A 20,891-nucleotide genomic window follows, 5' to 3' on the forward strand; every position below is an offset into this window, starting at 1 on the left:
TTAACTCTTTCACTATATTTTGGGAAAGTTCAAAACTGTGCACATTACATTGTCAATTTGATAAAGCCAGTGCCAATTCTACTTTTTCCTATGTCTAATGCCATTTAAATGATATTATAGAGTTATTACTTTATTCAGTTCTTTCATTTGATCTGACAGGTCCCCTAAATTTTCAATCAATCATCTCAATTTTCTTTTTTTTTCATTGATAGAATTGACATTTTCTTGAATTTATTTAAGTTTTCAAGACAGCAGAATTCTAAAATTTATGTTGTCCATAAATAGCTTGCTCTGGAGTGAATAAAGAGATGGACCATACTTGGTGTTGTGGAAATACGAATTATGGATTTTTAGCTTAGGTCTAAGATAATGATGAAATCTGGAATAGCAGATGTAAGAGCATGGTGGAGATAAAAATTTTAAATTTACTGAGTTTTGGTTACATGTGGAAAATCCAAGTAGAGCTGCCTAACAGAGAAATGGATATTCAGTTCTGGATTTCCAGAGATAAGTCTTGGAAAGCTAAGTCTTGTCCAGAGATAAGTGTTTCAAAGATTACTATACACTTGATAATAGAAGCAAAGGATATCAACCAAAGAGAAGGTACATGAGACAGGGGCAGAAAGTGTGACATTGGAGAACAGCCACTGATTTCAGTGATGAGATGAAGGATGAAGAATGTCCACTGGACCATAAAAAGAGGTGACTAAGGAAACAGAGGAGGAGAAATTCAGAAGAGAAAAGCTAAAAGAGGACTGATCAGTGACAAATGCTGCAGAGGCCAAGTAGTATGAGAACTGGGAGGAAAGGACAGGATTTATAAAATAAGTTGTGGAAGAGTAGGTTTTGATGAAACATTATAAGTACAGGAAAGGTAGAATAATAGCAGCAATATGTTTAGTCTGCACCTTCAATGAGTTTTTTTAATGTACAAAAGAAGAGCCATAAAAATGGGAGAGATCAGGAATGAATTGCGTTAAAAGTTGGGAGCCAGTTGAAGGGAAGAAGCTGGAAATACAGATAGCATGCTAATAATTAATGGAGGGAAGTTCAAAGGATGTGAAAAAGAATTGGGATAAAGCACAGATGGAGGTAGGTGTTATTCTTGGATTGAAGAAACTTCTGAGATTAGTTAGAAGGGAGCATACATGTTTGGACTCAGTAGATTCACAGGAGAGCAGAGGTAGCATGTTAGAAACATCTGTGTGAGAGTGTGTCAGAAGATTTAAAGAACATTATGGGAAGGATGTATTAATTCCAATGAGGATGCTGGCATTGGAGAATGTCAAAGTAATTTGAGTGTCCATATCATACTGACAATAATAAATTCATAATAAAACTAACCAATCTATATGGTTAATTTAATTTTTTTCTAGAAGCATTTAGTGTCTTGGGTACATTGGCATAGTATTTGCAGGGAATATATGCCAGAGAAGAGATAAGAAAGCTGGGTCAATACAAAAGAGGGTTTGAAGTCTACCCTAATCAGGATCTAGGATGGTTAGGTTTACCAGATAACTGCCATATCTCTGGGGCCTCTAGTGAAAACGCAGCCATGTGTCACCATGTTTTGAGTTACGTCAACACTATCATCCAGACACCATTGGATCAGGAATAGGAACCCAAAGGCAACCAACAAAGGATGGGGCTATGAGATGTGCCTGGTATGAAAAGTCTGCCCAAGGGTGATGTTTTTGTGTATTACAACACAACTAATCCACTTTCTCTGTGATATGTACATGATATAGTAGGGATGTGAATTATAAAACAATACCTGAACTATGGGATAAAACCATAAGATAAAAATGTAACAAAAAGAACATTGGTAGATTCGAAGCATAAAGAAAATAAATGTAAGAAAAAGGGCAAGTTAAATTTTAAAATTTTACCTAGCATAGCTTAATTCTAATTTTTTTTAAATGGCAGTTCTTTTTTTTTTTTAGAGCAGTTTTATATTTACATAAAAAACACAAAGATAGTACAGAGAGTTCTCATATACTCCATACCCAGTTTCTCATATTATTATCATCTTATTTAGTATGGTACATTTGTTATAATTAATGGGTCAGTATAGATATATTATTATTAACTAAAGTCCTTAATTTACTCAGATTTCCTTGGTATTTACCTAATGTCTTTTTTTTTTAACATCTTTATTGGAGTATAATTGCTTTACAGTGGTGTGTTAGTTTCTGCTTTATAACAAAGTGAATCAGTTATACATATACATATATCCTCATATCTCTTCCCTCTTGCATCTCCCTCCCTCCCACCCTCCCTATCGCACTCCTCTAGGTGGTTACAAAACACCGAGCTGATCTCCCTGTGCTATGCAGCTGCTTCCCACTAGCTAGCTATTTTACGTTTGGTAGTGTATATATGTCCATGCTACTCTCTCACTTTGTCCCAGCTTACCCTTCCCCCTCCCCATATCCTCAAGTCCATTCTCTAGTAGGTCTGCGTCTTTATTCCCATCTTGCCCCTAGGTTCTTCATGACCATTTCTTTTTGTTTTTTAGATTCCATACATATGTGTTAGCATACGGTATTTGTTTTTCTCTTTCTGACTTACTTCACTCTGTATGACAGACTCTAGGTCCATCCACCTCACTACAAAAAACTCAATTTCGTTTCCTTTTATGGCAGAGTAATATTCCATTGTATATATGTGCCACATCTTTATCTATTCATCTGTCGATGGACACTTAGGTTGCTTCCATGTCCTGGCTATTGTAAGTAGAGCTGCAATGAACATTGTGGTACATGACTTTTTGAATTATGGTTTTCTCAGGGTATATGCCCAGTAGTGGGATTGCTGGCTCGTATGGTAGTTCTATTTTTAGTTTTTTAAGGAACCTCCATACTGTTCTCCATAGTGGCTGTATCAATTTATATTCCCACCAACACTGCAAGAGGGTTCCCTTTTCTCCACACCCTTTCCAGCATTTATTGTTTCTAGATTTTTTCATGATGGCCATTCTGACCAGTGTGAGATGATATCTCATTGTAGTTTTGATTTGCATTTCTCTAATGATTAATGATGTTGAGGATTCTTTCATGTGTTTGTTGGCAATCTGTATATTTTCTTTGGAGAAATGTCTATTTAGGTCTTCTGCCCATTTTGGGATTGGATTGTTTGTTTTTTCAATATTGAGCTGCATGAGCTGCTTGTAAATTTTAGAGATTAATCCTTTATCAGTTGCTTCATTTGCAAATATTTTTTCCCATTCTGAGGGTTGTCTTTTTGTCTTGTTTATGGTTTCCTTTGCTGTGCAAAAGCTTTTAAGTTTCATTATGTCCCATTTGTTTATTTTTGTTTTTATTCCATTTCTCTAGGAGTTGGGTCAAAAAGGATCTTGCTATGATTTATGTCATAGAGTGTTCTGCCTATATTTTCCTCTAAGAGTTTGATAGTGTCTGGCCTTACATTTAGGTCTCTCTCATTCTCTCTTGAACTTAACTCCAGATTATCACTCCCGTCATTGCACCACAGCTACTCTTTTTTTTAAATTATTTTTATTTATTTTTGGCTGTGTTGGGTCTTTGTTGCTGCACACGGGGTTTCTCTAGTTGCGGCGAACGGGGGCTACTCTTCGCTGTGGTGCATGGGCTTCTCATTGCGGTGGCTTCTCTTGTTGCAGAGCATGGGCTCTAGGCGCATGGGCTTCGGTAATTGTGGCACACAGGCTTAGTATTTGTGGCTCACATGCTCAGTAGTTGTGGCACATGGGCCTAGTTGCTCTGCGGCATGTGGTCTCTTCCTGGACCAGGGCTCAAACTCGTGTCCCCTGAATTGGCAGGCGGACTCTTAACCACTGCGCCACCAGGGAAGCCCCCACCAAAGCTACTCTTATAAATATTATTTATGATCCCCCTGCTGCTAAAATCCAGAATTTCATTCCTAGCCTTTTCTGCCTTGACCTGTCAGCAGTACTTGACCAAGCTAGTTACTCCTCTTCCTTGAAATACATTATTTAATTGACTTCCAGAATAACACATTCTTTTTCTTCCACTTCTTCCCTGGCCATTCCTCAGTTTGTTTCCTTCTCATCTTCCCAGCCTCTAAACAATGGAGTTTTCCCAGGTCTCAGTTTTCAGATGTTTCCTATTTATGCTCACTTCCTTGGTTATATCACCTAGTGCCATACTTTTAAATACCATTTAGACTCTGGAAATTACCAGCTTGTATGTGTATCCTGGACTCTTCTCCTGAACCTCTGCTCTAATAGTTTGGATGATTAATAGATGTGTGAAGCTCAACATGTCCAAAACCAGACTCCTAATATCTTACTCTTCCACCTGTCCAGTTGGAAGGGTATAGCTAATTCATACAAACTCAACTCTTCCAGTTGATTTCACCAGAAAACTTTGATGTTATCATTGATAGTCAGTCTGTGCAAATCCTGTTGGCTGTATCTTCCAGATGACTTCTGAATCTGATCACTTTTTGCCTCCACTGCTATCACTCAGAATCAAGGCAGCATTCTTTCCATACTTTGTTGTAATAGTTTCTTAACTGATTTCCTTGCCTCTGCCCTTGTGCCCACTATAGACTGTTCTCGACACAGTAGGCGAGGAGATCCTATTTACAAAAAAATAAAAAGAGCTTATTTTTCCTCTGTTTAGAATAGAAGGCTAAATCCTTAAAATTTACTTTTTTACTTTATTTCCTACTATTCTGTCTAGCCCTGTTGGCTTCCTTGCTATTTCTAACTATCAGGCATGCACCCTACCCCATCCACAGGATCTTTGTGTTTATTTTTCTCTCTTTCTGGAATGTTCTTCTCACAAATGTCCCCCTGACTTAGGTCTTATGGTCTTCACTAGGGTCTTCAGGCCTTTACTCCCTAGATCTTTACTAGGACAGTCTTCTCTGTGAGGTCCCAATTGACTACTGTATTTAAAATTACAGCTCCTACCCTACATACCCCTGCCACTCCACCCAGCAGCACTTCTTACCTCCTTTATTTTCTTCCCATGGTATTTACCTCCTTCAATATACTGTATATTTTACCTATCTATTTTGGGCGGGCAGGTGTGTGTGTGTGTGTGTGTGTGTGTGTTTTAACATCTTTATTGGAGTATAATTGCTTTACAACAGTGTGTTAGTTTCTGCTTTATAACAAAGTGAATCAGCTATACATATACATATATCACCATATCTCCTCCCTCTTGCATCTCCCTCCCACCCTCCCTATCCCACCCCTCTATGTGGTCACAAAGCACTGAGCTGATCTCCCTGTGCTATGCAGCTTCTTCCCACTAGCTATCTATTTTACATTTGGTAGTGTATAGATGTCCATGCCACTCTCTCACTTCATCCCAGCTTACCCTTCCCCCTCCCCGTGTCCTCAAGTCCATTCTCTACTTCTGCGTCTTTATTCCTGTCCTGCCCCTAGGTTCTTCAGAATCATGTTTTTTGGTTTTGTTTTTTTTTTAGATTCCATATATATGTGTTAGCATACGGTATTTGTTTTTCTCTTTCTGACTTACATCACTCTGTATGACAGACTCCAGGTGTGTGTTTTTAAATCTCTCTCTCCTTACTAGAATGTAAATTTTACTAGAATATAAGTTCTACAAGGGTAGGAATTTATTCATTTATCTACCCTGATTTATTATGAAGCAATGAATAAGTATAAGGACTAGAATTCTGTTCTGTTTGGCCTCATAGATAAACTAGACTATCATTAGTTCATGTGTATTTGTCCTTTGTTTTATATATACATCCCTACCTTTACCCTATTCCTACTCAAAAGCCATTGGAATTGATAAAGTTCTGTAGATTTTGGACATGTGGAATGAATAATCATATGTATTTAATGTCTAGTCATATAGTGGTAGTAATGATTGCTACATTCTGAAATTTACCTTCAAATATAGCTGTGGCATTATATTTGATTTTTTTACTTTTACAAAGGGTGTTTGTGTGTGTATAATGTCACTATATATATCCTGTGTGTGTGTGTGTGTGTGTGTATATATATATATATATATATATGTATGTATATATATAAAAAATTTTTAAACAGGTCATCAGAACACCTCATGGGAGAGACTTCGATGACTCTTTGGAAAGATGTGATGACTATTTGAGTTCAAGGTCATGTAGCAAGCCCCAGCATTCATCCAGGACCTTACTCGTTCATTCAGCACCCTCTGCAATGCCGAAGCATTCTCCAAGCCCTGTGTTAAATCGTGCTTCTCTCAGGGAAAGGTAATGCTTGGTCTCTATTTCTGTACTAAATTTTTGAATAATCATCATTAGAAAAGAGCAGGCAGTAATTATGTATGTGATGTGATTATTTGTAAAGGGATAATCTGATTTTAAGAGACTTACTTTAAATTGTTTTTGTTTAGAACATATTGTATATTATACAATGTTAGATACTCCTCCCCAGCCCAGTTCTCTCAAAGTGAGTTTATTAATTATTAGTGAGTTTATTAATTAGGGTCACTCTAACCCTAATTAAATGTTGTAGTTCCCAAAGTAAAACATAGAGAACATGATAGTTTGTTTTTAGTGGATTCATAGAGATTTAATATTATAGTCATGGCTTATGTATAAAAATAGCATAGGTTATATTTTCCTTTTAGTGAAAATGATGATACTATATATTATTGGTACATGGGGCCTATTTTCCTCAAATTATCTACCCCCAACTTGCCAAGAGAATCTTAATAGGCTATCTTTCTTAACCTTATGTAAAGATTCTAGTTCTCCCTCTAAAAATGTTTTGGCAAACAAAGTTAGACACTTGTTATAATTTGAATGTGAAAGAAATAATTCCTCTTCATCTGTTTTTGTTGTTGTTGAATCCAAATTGGAAATTCCTTGCCTCCCTCACAGTAACATAAAAACAAGAGTTGTCATAAATTAAAAAACAAAACCAAAAACCCCACCCTGGGTATTTAAGAAATTTTATAGAAATTTGAAAACCTAAGAGATATGCCTTCAACACATAGAAATAAAACCTATCTTTACAAATGGTATCAAAAAACTAAAGTAGCACACTAAATTCCTGCAGCATACTTAGCGCTACCAGGCATAAATAAGCTGTAGAGAGTCTATCAAAAGTTCGTCTCAAAACTGATGATTCAAACAAGAGTATATCAGTTTGGAAACTGTATTAAAACATCTCTGTCTTGAACAGATAGATTTATCTGTTTCCTCATTAGCCCTGTAAGCATTCGAAATGGGTATATGAAGGTATGCTAGAGACCCTCATCCTGAGATAGGGAATTTTGATGAATGTTGCTTCAAGTGTATTAGAATTATGCCTATGGAGGTCAAGTTCAGATAGGTAGGTAGGTAGGTAGGTAGGTAGGTAGATAGATAGATACATAGATAGATAGATACATACATAGATACATAGATAGATACATCTGAATATTTACATAGGGAGATATATGTCTGTAGGCTTTAAATAAATAAATATAAATAATTTAATATAAATTTAATATAAATAAATTTATTTTATTTTAAAAATTATTTATTTAATTAAATAAATGTAATTTATTTAAAGTTACTTATTTAATTAAATAAATTTAATTTAATTTTAAAATTTTAATATAAATATATGTATCTATAGGCTTTAAAAGTTCAAGAGAAGCTCTTGAAGAGAGGTTTTTCTACTGAAGTCTGGTAACTTGCATCTCAGTTATCAGGGACTTTCTTTGATTTCCATGTCTGCTCAGATGTTCAGATATTCAGTTGGTGCTACACTCTTTTTCCCTACTTTTAGAATTAAGCACTTGTGGTTTTCTTGATTAGATTCTTTGCCATAACTGTAGGTTTTCAAGAATTTTTTTTTACCTGTATCTCCTTGGATATGTTTCTATAAATATTGATTTATTTTTCTACCTTTCTGCATATTTTGCAGAACTCTCCAGTTGTCTACTACTATAGTAAAATATCAATTTTAGTCTTGTGTTATTTTATCCTTGTATATAATTGTCCCAGCTTTTGAAGCCAGGTTGATAAATTCTTCACTGAGGCTATTTTCAAAAATTCTTTATTGAGGATATCTAAAGTCAACTGTCCCTTTTTCATATTTCAATGCAGGGGATGGTTTAGATTAGGTAACAGCATTTACACATTTATTTTGATGTTGGATAGTAGATATAGATAAATAATTTCTTTGCCAGAAGGATATCTGTCAGTGATTCAAATATTAAACATTACATATTTTACTTATGACTTGAGGAAATCTGAGGTACTTTTAAAATAAAAGAATATAATGGCAATTTAGTTTGAATACATCTAAATAAGTTAATAAAATTTTATTGGGGTACTTTCCAGGGTAAATAAACTTTTTTACTTTCACTAATGTAGAACACCTCTACTTTGAGTGTATTTTCTAAAAAAGATCTAGATCTAGTCTATAGAATAAAGTAAAATATGTCAAACAATATGTCTTTAAGACATTACTAGGAACAAAAACATTTTGTTCTTTGTAGCACACTCAGTACCACATCTTTAAATGTAAGACATTCTCTGATCTGGCTTTTAGGTCACTGAGAAATATGCTATGTTTATACAATCCATTGGAATCAATAAACAATTTAAACTGATGTAAATGTAGATTTCATGTCCCAGGCAAAATTGGGAATATGACAGAACATACAGCTCTAGTTTATCTGGGTAAATATTCATTAAAATTAAATAAGTTTTCCTCTAAGATTGCTGTAAAAAGCGGACTCCTTAATCATGTATATGAATAAACAGACTTTTGAAAACTTTATCAGTGACTCTAAGCAAATGAATTTATTTGTAGTGAAAGTCCTTTTTGCTTTAAGCCTATTTAAAGAATATCTCCAGTAGGGTTAGCACACCACACAAGGGTTTCAATTTTCATTATAAGTGTTACATTTCAGAAGCAGTTTTCTCCTTAAAGTATAAATATTAATATTATGACTTATAATTTATATTAGCTTGTAGAGTTATTACTAAAATCAGACTAAGAAATAATAGAAAATCTAATTTAAAAGGAGCTTATATTCTTTTTAATCATGCTAAAGGTTTTGCTTTTTGTAAATGGAGTTAGATTGCTAGGTAATCATTTCTTATACCACAGCACAGACTAGTGGATCCTCTCATAGTATCATTGAAGAGATCCTCTTGGAGCTGCATATTTGGGTCTCTGATTTTCAAGATGTGTTACATATGTACCAAATAGCAAGGTCTGCCAATATATTTCCATAAATGCAGCAACACTTCCTATTACAAATGCAGAAGATAAAATTTATATAGTTGATCATCCATTACTGATTGCATTCTTTAAAACATATTATGTAAATCATTTATCCTGCTTAACAGTTTATACTTTGTGTAAACACATAAAATTATAACTTTGTAAGAACAAACTGGGAGATAGAAAGTTTTAAGCAACCTATTAACATTTTAGTACTCATTCCTTTATAAAGGAATTATAAGAATATGTCATGTAAAAAAAATTTTTTTTTAATAAAAAAATAAAAAAAAGGATATGTCATGTAGATGCATTATAATCAGATGGATGTGGAAATTTTCATTATTACTTGTATAAAACAAATAAAGTAGCTTAATTATACAAGTGCCAGTTTTGAGTTTGAGAAGGGCATGAGAAAGAGGAATAGTTGCTTTCCTTCTTCTTTGACATGTTTAATTCCAAGACTGGAAAATAAGATCTAATTTTAAAGGCACTATAGGTGGAGTTATTGCTCTAATATAAAAATTTATATCTTTATTTAAAGATAAACCTCTAAAGAATTATATATGGAAATTGTTAAATTGGTTATATATATAGATATGCTCTCCCCAAATCATGTCAAACTTTATTATTAAGACTGTTAATTGAACATATTGTGAGGACTTAATACTGCAGTTGAGAATTAGTACCTGATTTTATATCTGCCTCTCATCCTCAGTCAAAGAAAGAAAATATGTTATTTTAATCTTTTTATGTTATCACATAGAGATAAGAAAAAATAACTTTCTTTGTCTGGCATTTGGAAAGATTTACTTTTCTCTCCCTCTGGCTACAAGTCACCTTTGTTTTTTATGTCTACAGATTCCATTCTGATTGGTGTTCAACTTCAAACTGTGATGAGATCCATGACCGGGTAAAGAATGTCTTGAAATCACATCAGGCTCATCAGAGACATTTATATGTTAGTTTCTAAATTTTTCTTTTGAAGGCTTTTTATAATTAGGCATGAAAACCACCCAAAATGCTTAAAACTCGCAAAGTTTAATCACTGGGAAGGAATAGAAAAGATACAACCTCCATTTAATGGAAGTCAGTGGTTTTGCTAAAGGCAATGTATCTAACTTCCTGCTTGACCTGTCATTATGCAAAATGTTTGACACAGATCATGTGAACTATAAAAAATGTTAGTGATAACTATCTCATAAAGAGTCAGTAGCTAGTGACTTTATGATAATTTTTTCACAGCCTTCAAAATATGGGAACCCTTGTTTTGTGGCCCAGAATAAAGCAATTCCATTTCCTGCAAACAGATTTGATTAAATGGTAGAACGAGAGATGGGATGAGACATATGTATTTTGGAGAAGTTTCCCAGCTGATTTTTATGTTAATTAAAACTTAAAAGAGGAAAAGAAGAGGTCAGGTTTATCAGTTTTAATATTAGAGAAGATGAGTATGAGAATACTTTCTGACTTAAGGCAAATAAACATATATATGAACAACAGCTGGGAAATAATTACAGTATATTATTCTTTTTGTGTTTGATTTCTTGTTTCAGTCATTAATTTAAAAACAATTGTTTATCATGAGTCATGTTGGATACCAAGCTTAGTCCTGGGGATATAACTGGATTATGTGACATTGACATCAGTTTGTACTGTTGAAAATTTCTGTATGCATATTGATTTTAAATTAAATTTGTTTTCAAAGTGTAATATAGATAGTCCCAGTGACTGTCACTCCCAGGGTTAACATTATCCTAACTTCTAATAGCAAGATTAGTATTGCATATTTTTGATCTTTATACAAATGACATCCAACCATGTCTTTTCCCTTTTTTTCTTAATTATTTCATTTTGTTTTTTCAATTCAGACATTTTTGCAATGCAGACATCTTGTTATGTAGTTGTGCACTCTTGCTGCTGCATGGTACTTCATTGTGTGAAAATACTGCCATTGATTTATGCATTCCTCTATTTATGGACATTTGGGTTGTTTCTGGTTTGAGCTATTTTAGAACTGCTATGAACAGCTTATGTATCCCTGGGTAACATTGTATACATTTTATTGGGGTATGTCCCTACCAGTGGAATTGCTCACAGAGTGTGTAAACATTAAGCTTTACTAGATACCACCAAAGACTTTTCCAAGTGATTTTAACAGTTTACACTCCCCCTACCAGCGTGTGTGAGTTCAATTTGTCCTCACTACTACTATAGGTTGTGTGTGTGTGTGTGTGTGTGTGTGTGTATTTTAATTTTGGCATTTTGTTAGTGAGAAGTAGTTTTATAACATAATGGTTTTAATTTGCTGTTTCCTGATAACTAGTACATATGTTTATTGGCTATTTGGATATTTGCTTTTGTGAGTACTTGTTCAAGTTATTTGCCCATTTTTGTACCAAGTTGTCTCTTTTTTTGTTTTGTTAAAGTTCCATATTGATTTTTGATATGTCAGGTATATGTTTTGCAGTTTTCTTTTTCCACTCTATGCCTTGCCTTTTCATTCTCTTAATGGTATCTTTTGATGAAAAGAAGTTCTTAAGTACAATGAATCAAATTTATCTTTTTATTAGCATTTTTACAATTTTTGTCTTGTCAACAGAAATAATAAACAATCCAAAATAGGAATAGAAAAGAGTTTTATTAGAGCCAGACTGAGGACTATAGCCGAGGACACTTGAATTGTGAAAGAGAAGCACTTGAATTGTGTTCTGCCAGACTACAAAGTGGAGGAGGCTTATATCAGCAAAAACCGCAGAGTTACAGTTAGATAGATGAGTTCAGTAAGGATTGGTTAGGGTCCGAAATGGCTGTATAGTCACAGGGGGAGACGTTGAGAACTTAAGGTTGCAGCTGGCTGCTGCTGCAGATGTTGTTTTGAGAACTGCTGGTGGTATCCTTGAGTTTGATACAGTTCAGAAAATTTCAAGGTCTTAGTGATGCAGGAACATGTCTGAAACCACATCCACAGTGACCAACTGGCTCCATTTTGGATGCCTGAACCGCAGTTTCATATCTTGTCAGAACAAAGAACAAACATCAGACATGACAGGGGTACAGTCCTTCAAAGTTTCCAAAGAGGCTGATTAGCACATACACAGCGAGTCAGCATGACCACAGTGTCTGAGAAGGGAACTGCATCTTCGAAGGAATACTAGCATTAGTGTCATAGAAAGGGCCCACATTTATCCCTATCTTCCAAGTGGATATTCTAAACAGTCTGGTAAGTGCAAAGTGCATTTTTGTTGTTTGTTGTTGTTTTTAGTTAAAACAATTGTACAATGTACATTTGACAGACCATAAGACTGCTTGCTCTAGTTAGCATAAAGTTCAAGCCAAATGATGTACAAGCCAGAATGATTCCCCATACCTCAATATGTGAAAATTTCTTCCATCAGTCTAGTTCAAGATTCTATCATATGTTTTCTTCTAAAGGCTTTTTGTTGGAATTATTTTTTTCTGTATAGCGGTAGGTAGGTGTCAAATTTCACGAAAGTTTCAAGTTTTATGATTGTGAATATGTCTGTTTTTCTTTCTAGTTCTGTTAATTTTATTTTATGTATTTTGAAGCCAAATTTTTAGTTGGATACAGATTTCAGACTACGATACAAACCCCTTATGTAAAGGTCCCCTTTTTGTTTCTAGTAATATTTCTTGTTTCAAAGTATGTTTTGTCTACTAGTTGTATAGTTATAGCAGCTTTCTTTTCCCTAGTATATGCATGGTGTATATATTTCCATCCTTTGCTTTTTATCAATATATTTAAAGTGCATATCTTGTGAATAGTACATGAGATTTTTTTCCAATAATGAAAATCTAGAATTTTTATGTAGATTGATGCAGCTTTTATTTGGATTAGTAACTTTTTAATTATCCATTTCCTTTTTATTAACTCGTTATTCATTTTTTTACTATTCTGTTATTCATTTCCCTAGAGATTTCAACTTGCATATATAACAAATTATTTCTTTGTTGACCTCCCCAGTAATGTTGGGACCTAAAAACATTTAACTCTTTTTTTTAACCCACCTCTTCTTTTTCTTTTTGTTTTTGCCGTACATGGGCCTCTCACTGTTGTGGCCTCTCCCATTGCGGAGCACAGGCTCTGGACGCACAGGCTCAGTGGCCATGGCTTACGGGCCCAGCCGCTCCGCGGCATGTGGGATCTTCCCGGACGGGGACACCAATCCGTGTCCCCTGCATCAGCAGGTGGACTCTCAACCACTGCGCCACCAGGGAAGCCCCCACCTCTTCTTTTGAACATCTATTATCATGAATTTTGATTCTACATATATAAAACACACAACAAATTAATTTTGTTTGCATAGTAATGTTTATTCATTTTAATCACATATTTACCCTTTCTATTATTCTTCATCCTTTCCTGCAATTCCATATTCCCATTTGGATTTTTGAGTCATTTTCCTCCTGCCCAAAAAACTCCCTTTAGTACTTTCTTTCATGTTATTATCCTGGCTTTGAATTCCAGTTTTGTTTGTTTGAAAACATCATTGTTTTACTTCTATGTAGGGTGGTTTTACTAGATATAAAGTTATAAATTTCTAGGTTGGTGGTTATTTCCTTTGGCACTTTTTTTTTGGCCACCCCACATGGCTTATGGGATCTTAGTTTTCTGACCAGGGATTGAACCTGTGCCCTCGGCAGTGAAAGCAGTGAAAGTGGAGTCCTAACCACTGCACCGCCAGGGAATTCCCTCCTTGGGCACTTTAAAGAAGCCATTCATTTGTGTCAGTTGAAAAGTCAGCTGTCATTCCTTTGCAGTAATGTGGGGTTTCCCCCCTCTGTTGCAATTAAGATTTGCTCAACTTTGTGTTTAGTAATCATACTGTGATATACCTAGATGTAATTTTCTTGGATCAATTCTACGTTAAGTTTGCAGAGCTTCTTAAACTTTTAGGTTGATATCTTTCATCAGTTTGGGAAAACCTGTTCATTCTTTCTTTAAACATTGCTTCTGCCCGAATATCTATTTACTGTCCCTCTGGAATTTCCAATTACATTTATATAGGGTCTTTAGACTGTATATCATATGTATCTTATGCTTATTTTGATGTTTTTAATTCTTTTTTTTCCTCTCTCTCTTTCTAGTTTAGATACTTTCTTTTGAAATGTCCTCTAGTTTGCTAATCCTGTCTTCTGCTCTGCTTACATTGCTGTTGAAACTATTTGAAACTTCTTGAAAGACATAACTTTCAAGAACATCTTGAAAGACATAAGCTACCAAGGCTAACTCACAAAGAAATAGATAATTGCAATGGTTGTATATCTATTAAAGAAATTTAATTTAAAGTTAGGAATCTTCCATAAAAGAAAACCCTTAGCCCAGAGGCTTTCTCTAGTGAATTCTACCAAACCTTTAAGGAAAACATAATGCCAGTTTTACACATTCCTGAAAATAGAAGAAAGAATACTCCCCAGGTCATCTTATGATATCAACATTTCTTCTGATGCCAAAACCAGACAATGACATTACAAGAAAAGAAAAATACAGACCAAAATCCTTCATGAACATATATGTAAAAATCCCTAACAACATATTAGCAAATTAGAACCAGTAGTATATAAAAATGAAAATACATCCTAATCATGTGGGCTTATTCCAGAAATGTAATGTAAATTCCTCCTATTAACAGATTAAATACATATTTGTTCTCAGTGTCATTTCAATAGGCAGAAAAAGTATCCAACAAAATTCAATTCTATTCATGATAAACACTCTTAGTAAAGTTGAGGTAGAAGGATACTTCGTTAACCTAATAAAGACCATCTTTGAAAAACCTACAGCTAACATTATACTTAATGGTGAAAGACTAAATACTTTCCCCCTGAGCTCAGAAGCAAGGCAAGCATGCCCTCTCTCACCATTCCTTTAACATCATACTGGGAGTCTTAGATATTGCAGACAGGCAAGAAAAATAAATAAAAGACATAAAGGTTAGAAGGGAAGAAATAAAATTGTATTTGCAAAGGATATGGTTATCTATGTAGAAAATTCCAAACAACCTAAAAGCTCCTAATAAGTGAGTTTAGCAATGTCACAAAATACAAAGAAAGTAATATTTCCTGTATACCAGCAATGAACAATTGGAATTTTAATTTAGAAAACCCATACAGTTTACAATCGCACCAGAAATTGAAGTACTTAGGTATAATTCTAACAGGATTATACCTAATGCAGGATCTGCATTCTGAGAACTACAAAACACCATTGAAAGAAATCAAAGAAGATAGAACTAAACAGAGATATACCATATTCATGGATTGGAGGACTCCAAATTAAGATGTCAATTTTCCCCAGTTTGAACTCTAGATTCAATGAAATCATAAAACTCCGTCAAGCTTTTAAATAGATGTTGACAAGCTGATTCTAGGATGTATAGAAAAGCACAGGAACTTGAAAAACCAAAACAGTTCTGAAAAGAACAAAGTTGGAGGACCCACTACCTAATTTTAAGACTTACTGTAAAGCATAGCAATGAAGACTGTAGTATTGACTAAATTATAGACACAGATATCAAGGAATAGGAGAGATACTCTGGAAATAGACCCACACAAATATTGATTTTTGACAAAAGTACAAAGTCAATTAAATGGAGTCTTTGCATTTGTTGTGTTTTTAACACATGGTTGTTGATAAACGAAAAAAAAAACCAACTCCTTGACACATAATTCAAAATATATCCTAGACCTAAAACCTAGTAGAAAATCCATTTAATTTATATTTAGCAATGACTTTAGATATGACACCAAACACATGATCCATAAACAAAAAGCAAAATTATTGATAAATTAAACTTTATTGAAATTAAAAACTTTTGCTCTGTGAAAGACACCGTTAAGAGGATAGAAAGACGAGCCCTTGTCTGAATGAAAATATTTGCAAATCACATTTATAATTAAGGACTTATATCCATAATTAAAATATATAAAAACAACTCTTTAGACTCAACAGTAAGAAAATAAATAACCCAATTAAAAATGGGCACATGATCTGAACATTTTTATCCAATTAATATATGAAAAGATGCTCAATAGTCGTTACAGAAATGCAAATTAAAACTACCTGAGATGCACTACACACATATTAGAATTTGTTAAACAGAAACATCCCCTGACCCCAGCGCCATAAAGAAACCCTGCAAAACTTGCAGTAGCAAATGCTATCAAGGATATGGAACAACAGGAATTCTCATTCAATGCTGGTGGGAATGCTCAGAGGTACAGCCACTTTTGAGGACAATTTGAAGGTAGTTTTGTATAGTTTAAACATACACTTATATGACCCAGCAGTCCTTTTCTTAGCTGTTTATCCAAGTGAATTGAAAGCATATCTTCACACAGAAACCTGTACATGAATGTTTATAGAAACTTTATTCATCATTACCAAAAACTAGAAGCAAACAAGATGCACTTTAATTGTGAATGGTGAACAAACTATGGTATAGCCATTCAATTGAATATAATTCAGCAATAAAAAAGAATGAGCTATTAATGTATGCTACAACATGATGAATCTTAAATTTAGTTTGCTAAATGAAAGAAGCCAGAACCCCAAAGCTACACATTGTATGATTTTATTTATATGACATTGTTAAAATAGCAAGTTAGCAGATGCAGAAGCTGTCGACTACAAAGAAACCAGCCTCACAGGAGAATTTTTAGGGTACAGGAGCTGCCTGATATACTGGTGTGACTGATATATAATTTTATGCATTTGTCAAAACTCCTAGAAAAATGTACATTAGAAAGAGTTAAATTTATTGTATTAAAAATTAAAAGTGTGATGATGGGTCTTCTGAAGATTTAATGTAGATTATAATAAACTAGCAGTATTAAAAATACAAGACATCTTTAAATTAGCTTATCTAAGTTACTTTGGAATATGGTATTTTGGCTGGATACTGTAACACTAAAGCCAAAAAGAACTACATGATCACTATATTCTTGTTTAGGGATCACCAAACTTTTTCTGGAAGGAGCCAGATAGTAAATATTTTGTGTGTCTGTGTGCCATAGGATCCCTGTCACAACTACTCAGTTCTGTTGATACGGCACGAAAGCAGTCATAGACAACACATAAACAAATGAGCACGACTGTGTTTCAATAAAACTTTATCCATGTGCACTAAAATGTGAATTTCATGTAATTTTCATGAAATATTCTGTTTTTCCCCCCAGTCATTTAAAAATGTAAAAATAACTCTCAGCTATCAGCCATACCAAAACAGGCAAAGGGCCAGAATTGCCCTGGGAGCTGTTTGCTAACCCCTGCTCTAGTAGATAAATGTGTTTCACACAGGGATATGGATTAACAATTCTGAAAATACATGTATATGAGAGTTGGATAAATAAGTAAATAAATTGTGGATAAAACAACCAGGTTTCTTATTGTCAGAAAAAAGAAGTTATAAAGAAACAGGATGGGAAAAAGCTAGAATGAAGCGTGGGAAGTTGGATTAGAGTCTGAGATGACAGTTTTAATTCATGTTTATTTTAATATATACAGATAGGTTAATTCAGAGATATAGATATATGAATATACGTGGGTTAGTATACACACATATTTCCTGTCTTTGCCCTCTGAAAGGGCCTAGAAGGAGTGACAACCCAATAGCAACAAGGACACCCAGCTCCCAGATCTAATACCTATCACGTATTTCTAAATACCTATTTTCTATGAAAGTTACCAGGGCTTTTTTCTTGGAGCAATAGCTAATTCTCGGGGTGGAGCAGGAAAAACAGAAGATTAGCATAGAACATCTTGTAGTGTGGAAAGTGAGGAATTGTTCAAGAAAGGTGAGAGGAATAGGGGCATATCAAAATAGAGACATGGATGTAGAGAACAAACGTATGGACACCAAGAGGGGAAAGTGGGGCGGGGGTGATGAATTGGGAGATTGGGATTGGCATCTATACACTAATGCATAAAATAGATAACTAATAAGAACCTGCTGTATAAAAAATAAATTAAAATTCAAAAAAATAAAGTACATAGGAGTAACCTGAATGAGCTCCAGTGACCATTTCTGGAATAATTTGAGCAATGAAATAAACAGTATTAGTATCAATTATAATCCAAACAATAAAATAAATATCCATGAGTCCACACTGATGTAAGTGAAACAATGAATGACTAACGGTGAGAATGGACCAATCTTCCTTACAGAAGAATCCTAAGTAATAATTGTTGATATTGCCCACTCCAGGAGATAGAGCTTAATTCTTCTCCTCTTGAGTGTGGGCTGGACTTGATTTATGTCTAAGAATAGAGCATGGAAAAAAGAAATAGTAATTTAGGTGGAGAAATCTGGTAAATGACACCACCTTATTATCAAAGTGATCAAGATTAACATCACTAGTGATAACTCATGTTGATAGCATGTATCCTTTGATATCAGGGGATGTGAAGGGCACATCTGTGTCATATGGTTCCCCCAAACCCCATAACCTTAGTCTAAACATAAGAATTCATCAGACAAAACCAAATTGAGAAATTTTTTACAAAATACCTGACGAAAATGTCAAGATCATGAGAAACACGGAGAACAGAAACTTGTCACAGATTAGAGGAGACTAAGGCGAAATGATGACTAAATGCAACATGGTATCCTGTATTGGATCCTGGAACAGAAAAACTACATTATTGGAAAAACTGGGGAAATCCAAATAAAGTCTGCAGTTTAGGTAATAGTATTGTACCAATGTTAATTTCTTGGTTTTTGCAAAATTTACTGTGGTTATATGAGATGTTAACATTAAGAGAAGCTGCGTGAAGGATGAAGTTCCTGTGTACAGGAACTCTATCTTTGCAGCTTTTCTCTAAGTCCTAAATATTAAAAAAAAAAAAAAAAACAACTGTCGAGTTCTTAATTTTCAGCCCTTTGGGCTTTTACCTGAGAGTTGGTGTGGTTCTAGGCCCCTTCCTTCTCATAGGTACTATTTATGACTCTCACCTTCTCAGGCAAGACAGCTGAAAATCCCTTCTGCTTTTCAGAGGCTTTTGCTGAGCTTTTTTTGTCCCTTCACCCTGCATAGTTTCAGACATTCTGCGAGTGTCTTGAGGGACCCATCATCTCAGTTTTGCACCCATCGTGTCTCATTGGGTTTTGGCCCCTCAGATTTTTAATTTTGTCCATCTAGCATAGTAAGACTGCCAAAACACTGCTGGTTTATTTGTCCTCTGGCAGTGGACCTGGGACAAAGCATAGATTCTCAACATTTTGTTCTATTCTCAGAATCCACAAATGCCCCCAGGAAAATAACAGCTGCAGCCTATTAACTCACCTCTCCCCTCAGGAATCTTGGCATCACTAGTACTATTGTTTAAGCAGCTTTCTAATGCCTTAAAAAATATATATATATATATATATATATATATAAGTATACATGTACACACACACACACAAACAACCCCCTACTACTCAGAAGTTAAAGACATTCACATCACTTCTTTTTTTTTAACATCTTTATTGAAGTATAATTGCTTTACAATAGTGTGTTAGTTTCTGCTTTATAACAAAGTGAATCAGTTATACATATACGTAAGTTCCCAAATCTCTTCCCTCTTGCGTCTCCCTCCCTCCCACCCTCCCTATCCCACCCCTCTAGGTGGTCAAAAACCACTGAGCTGATCTCCCTGTGCTATGTGGCTGCTTCCCACTAGCTATCTCTTTTACGTTTGGTAGTGTATATATGTACATTCCACTCTCTAACTTTGTCACAGCTTCCCCTTCCCCTTCCCCTTCCCCATATCCTCAAGCCCATTCTCTAGTAGGTCTGTGTCTTTATTCCTGTCTTACCCCTAGGTTCTTCATGACCTTTTTTTTTTTCTTAGATTCCATATATATTTGTTAGCATGCAGTATTTGTTTTTCTCTTTCTGACTTACTTCACTCTGTATGACAAACTCTAGGTCCAACCACCTCACTACAAATAACTCAATTTCATTTCTTTTTATGGCTGAGTAATATTCCATTGTATATATATATGCCACATCTTTATCCATTCATCTGTTGATGGACACTTAGGTTGCTTCCATATCCTGGCTATTGTAAATAGAGCTGCAATGAACATTTTGGTACATGACTGTTTTTGAATTATGGTCTTCTCAGGGTATATGCCCAGTAGTGGGATTACTGGGTTTTATGGTAATTCTATTTTTAGTTTTTTAAGAAACCTCCATACTGTTCTCCATAGTGGCTGTATCAATTTACATTCCCACCAACAGTGAAAGAGTGTTCCCTTTTCTCCACACCCTTTCCAGCATTTATTGTTTCTAGATTTTTTGATGATGGCCATTCTGACCGGTGAAAGATGATATCTCATTGTAGTTTTGATTTGCATTTCTCTAATGATTAATGATGTTGAGGATTCTTTCATGTGTTTGTTGGCAATCTGTATATCTTCTTTGGAGAAATGTCTATTTTGGTCTGCTGCCCATTTTTGGATTGGGTTGTTTGTTTTCTATTGAGCTGCATGAGCTGCTTATATATCTTGGAGATTAATCCTTTGTCAGTTGCTTCATTTGCAAATATTTTCTCCCATTCTGAGGGTTGTCTTTTTGTCTTGTTTATGGTTTCCTTTGCTGTGCAAAAGCTTTTAAGTTTCCTTAGGTCCCATGTGTTTATTTTTGTTTTTATTTCCATTTCTCTAGGAGGTGGATCAAAAAGGATCTTGCTGTG

The 20,891-nt window shown here is 34.6% G+C and overlaps 1 protein-coding gene across 3 annotated transcripts in view; it reads left to right on the forward strand.

Annotated features, from left to right (window-relative positions):
• SPATA6 (spermatogenesis associated 6) overlaps positions 1-20,891 on the forward strand; it is a 148,799-nt gene that overhangs the window by 89,262 nt on the left and 38,646 nt on the right. For 2 of the 3 annotated variants that reach the window (XM_081220262.1, XM_081220264.1), the window contains exons 10-11: positions 6,032-6,216; positions 10,052-10,151. In XM_081220262.1, the coding sequence (XP_081076388.1) occupies positions 6,032-6,216; positions 10,052-10,151 (285 nt within the window). The remainder of the gene's footprint in view (positions 1-6,031; positions 6,217-10,051; positions 10,152-20,891) is intronic. The other variant, XM_081220263.1, reaches the window with a different exon arrangement.

Source organism: Mesoplodon bidens (assembly GCF_964165515.1).
Source record: "Mesoplodon bidens genome assembly, chromosome: 2".
Taxonomy (NCBI): Eukaryota; Metazoa; Chordata; class Mammalia; order Artiodactyla; family Ziphiidae; genus Mesoplodon; species Mesoplodon bidens.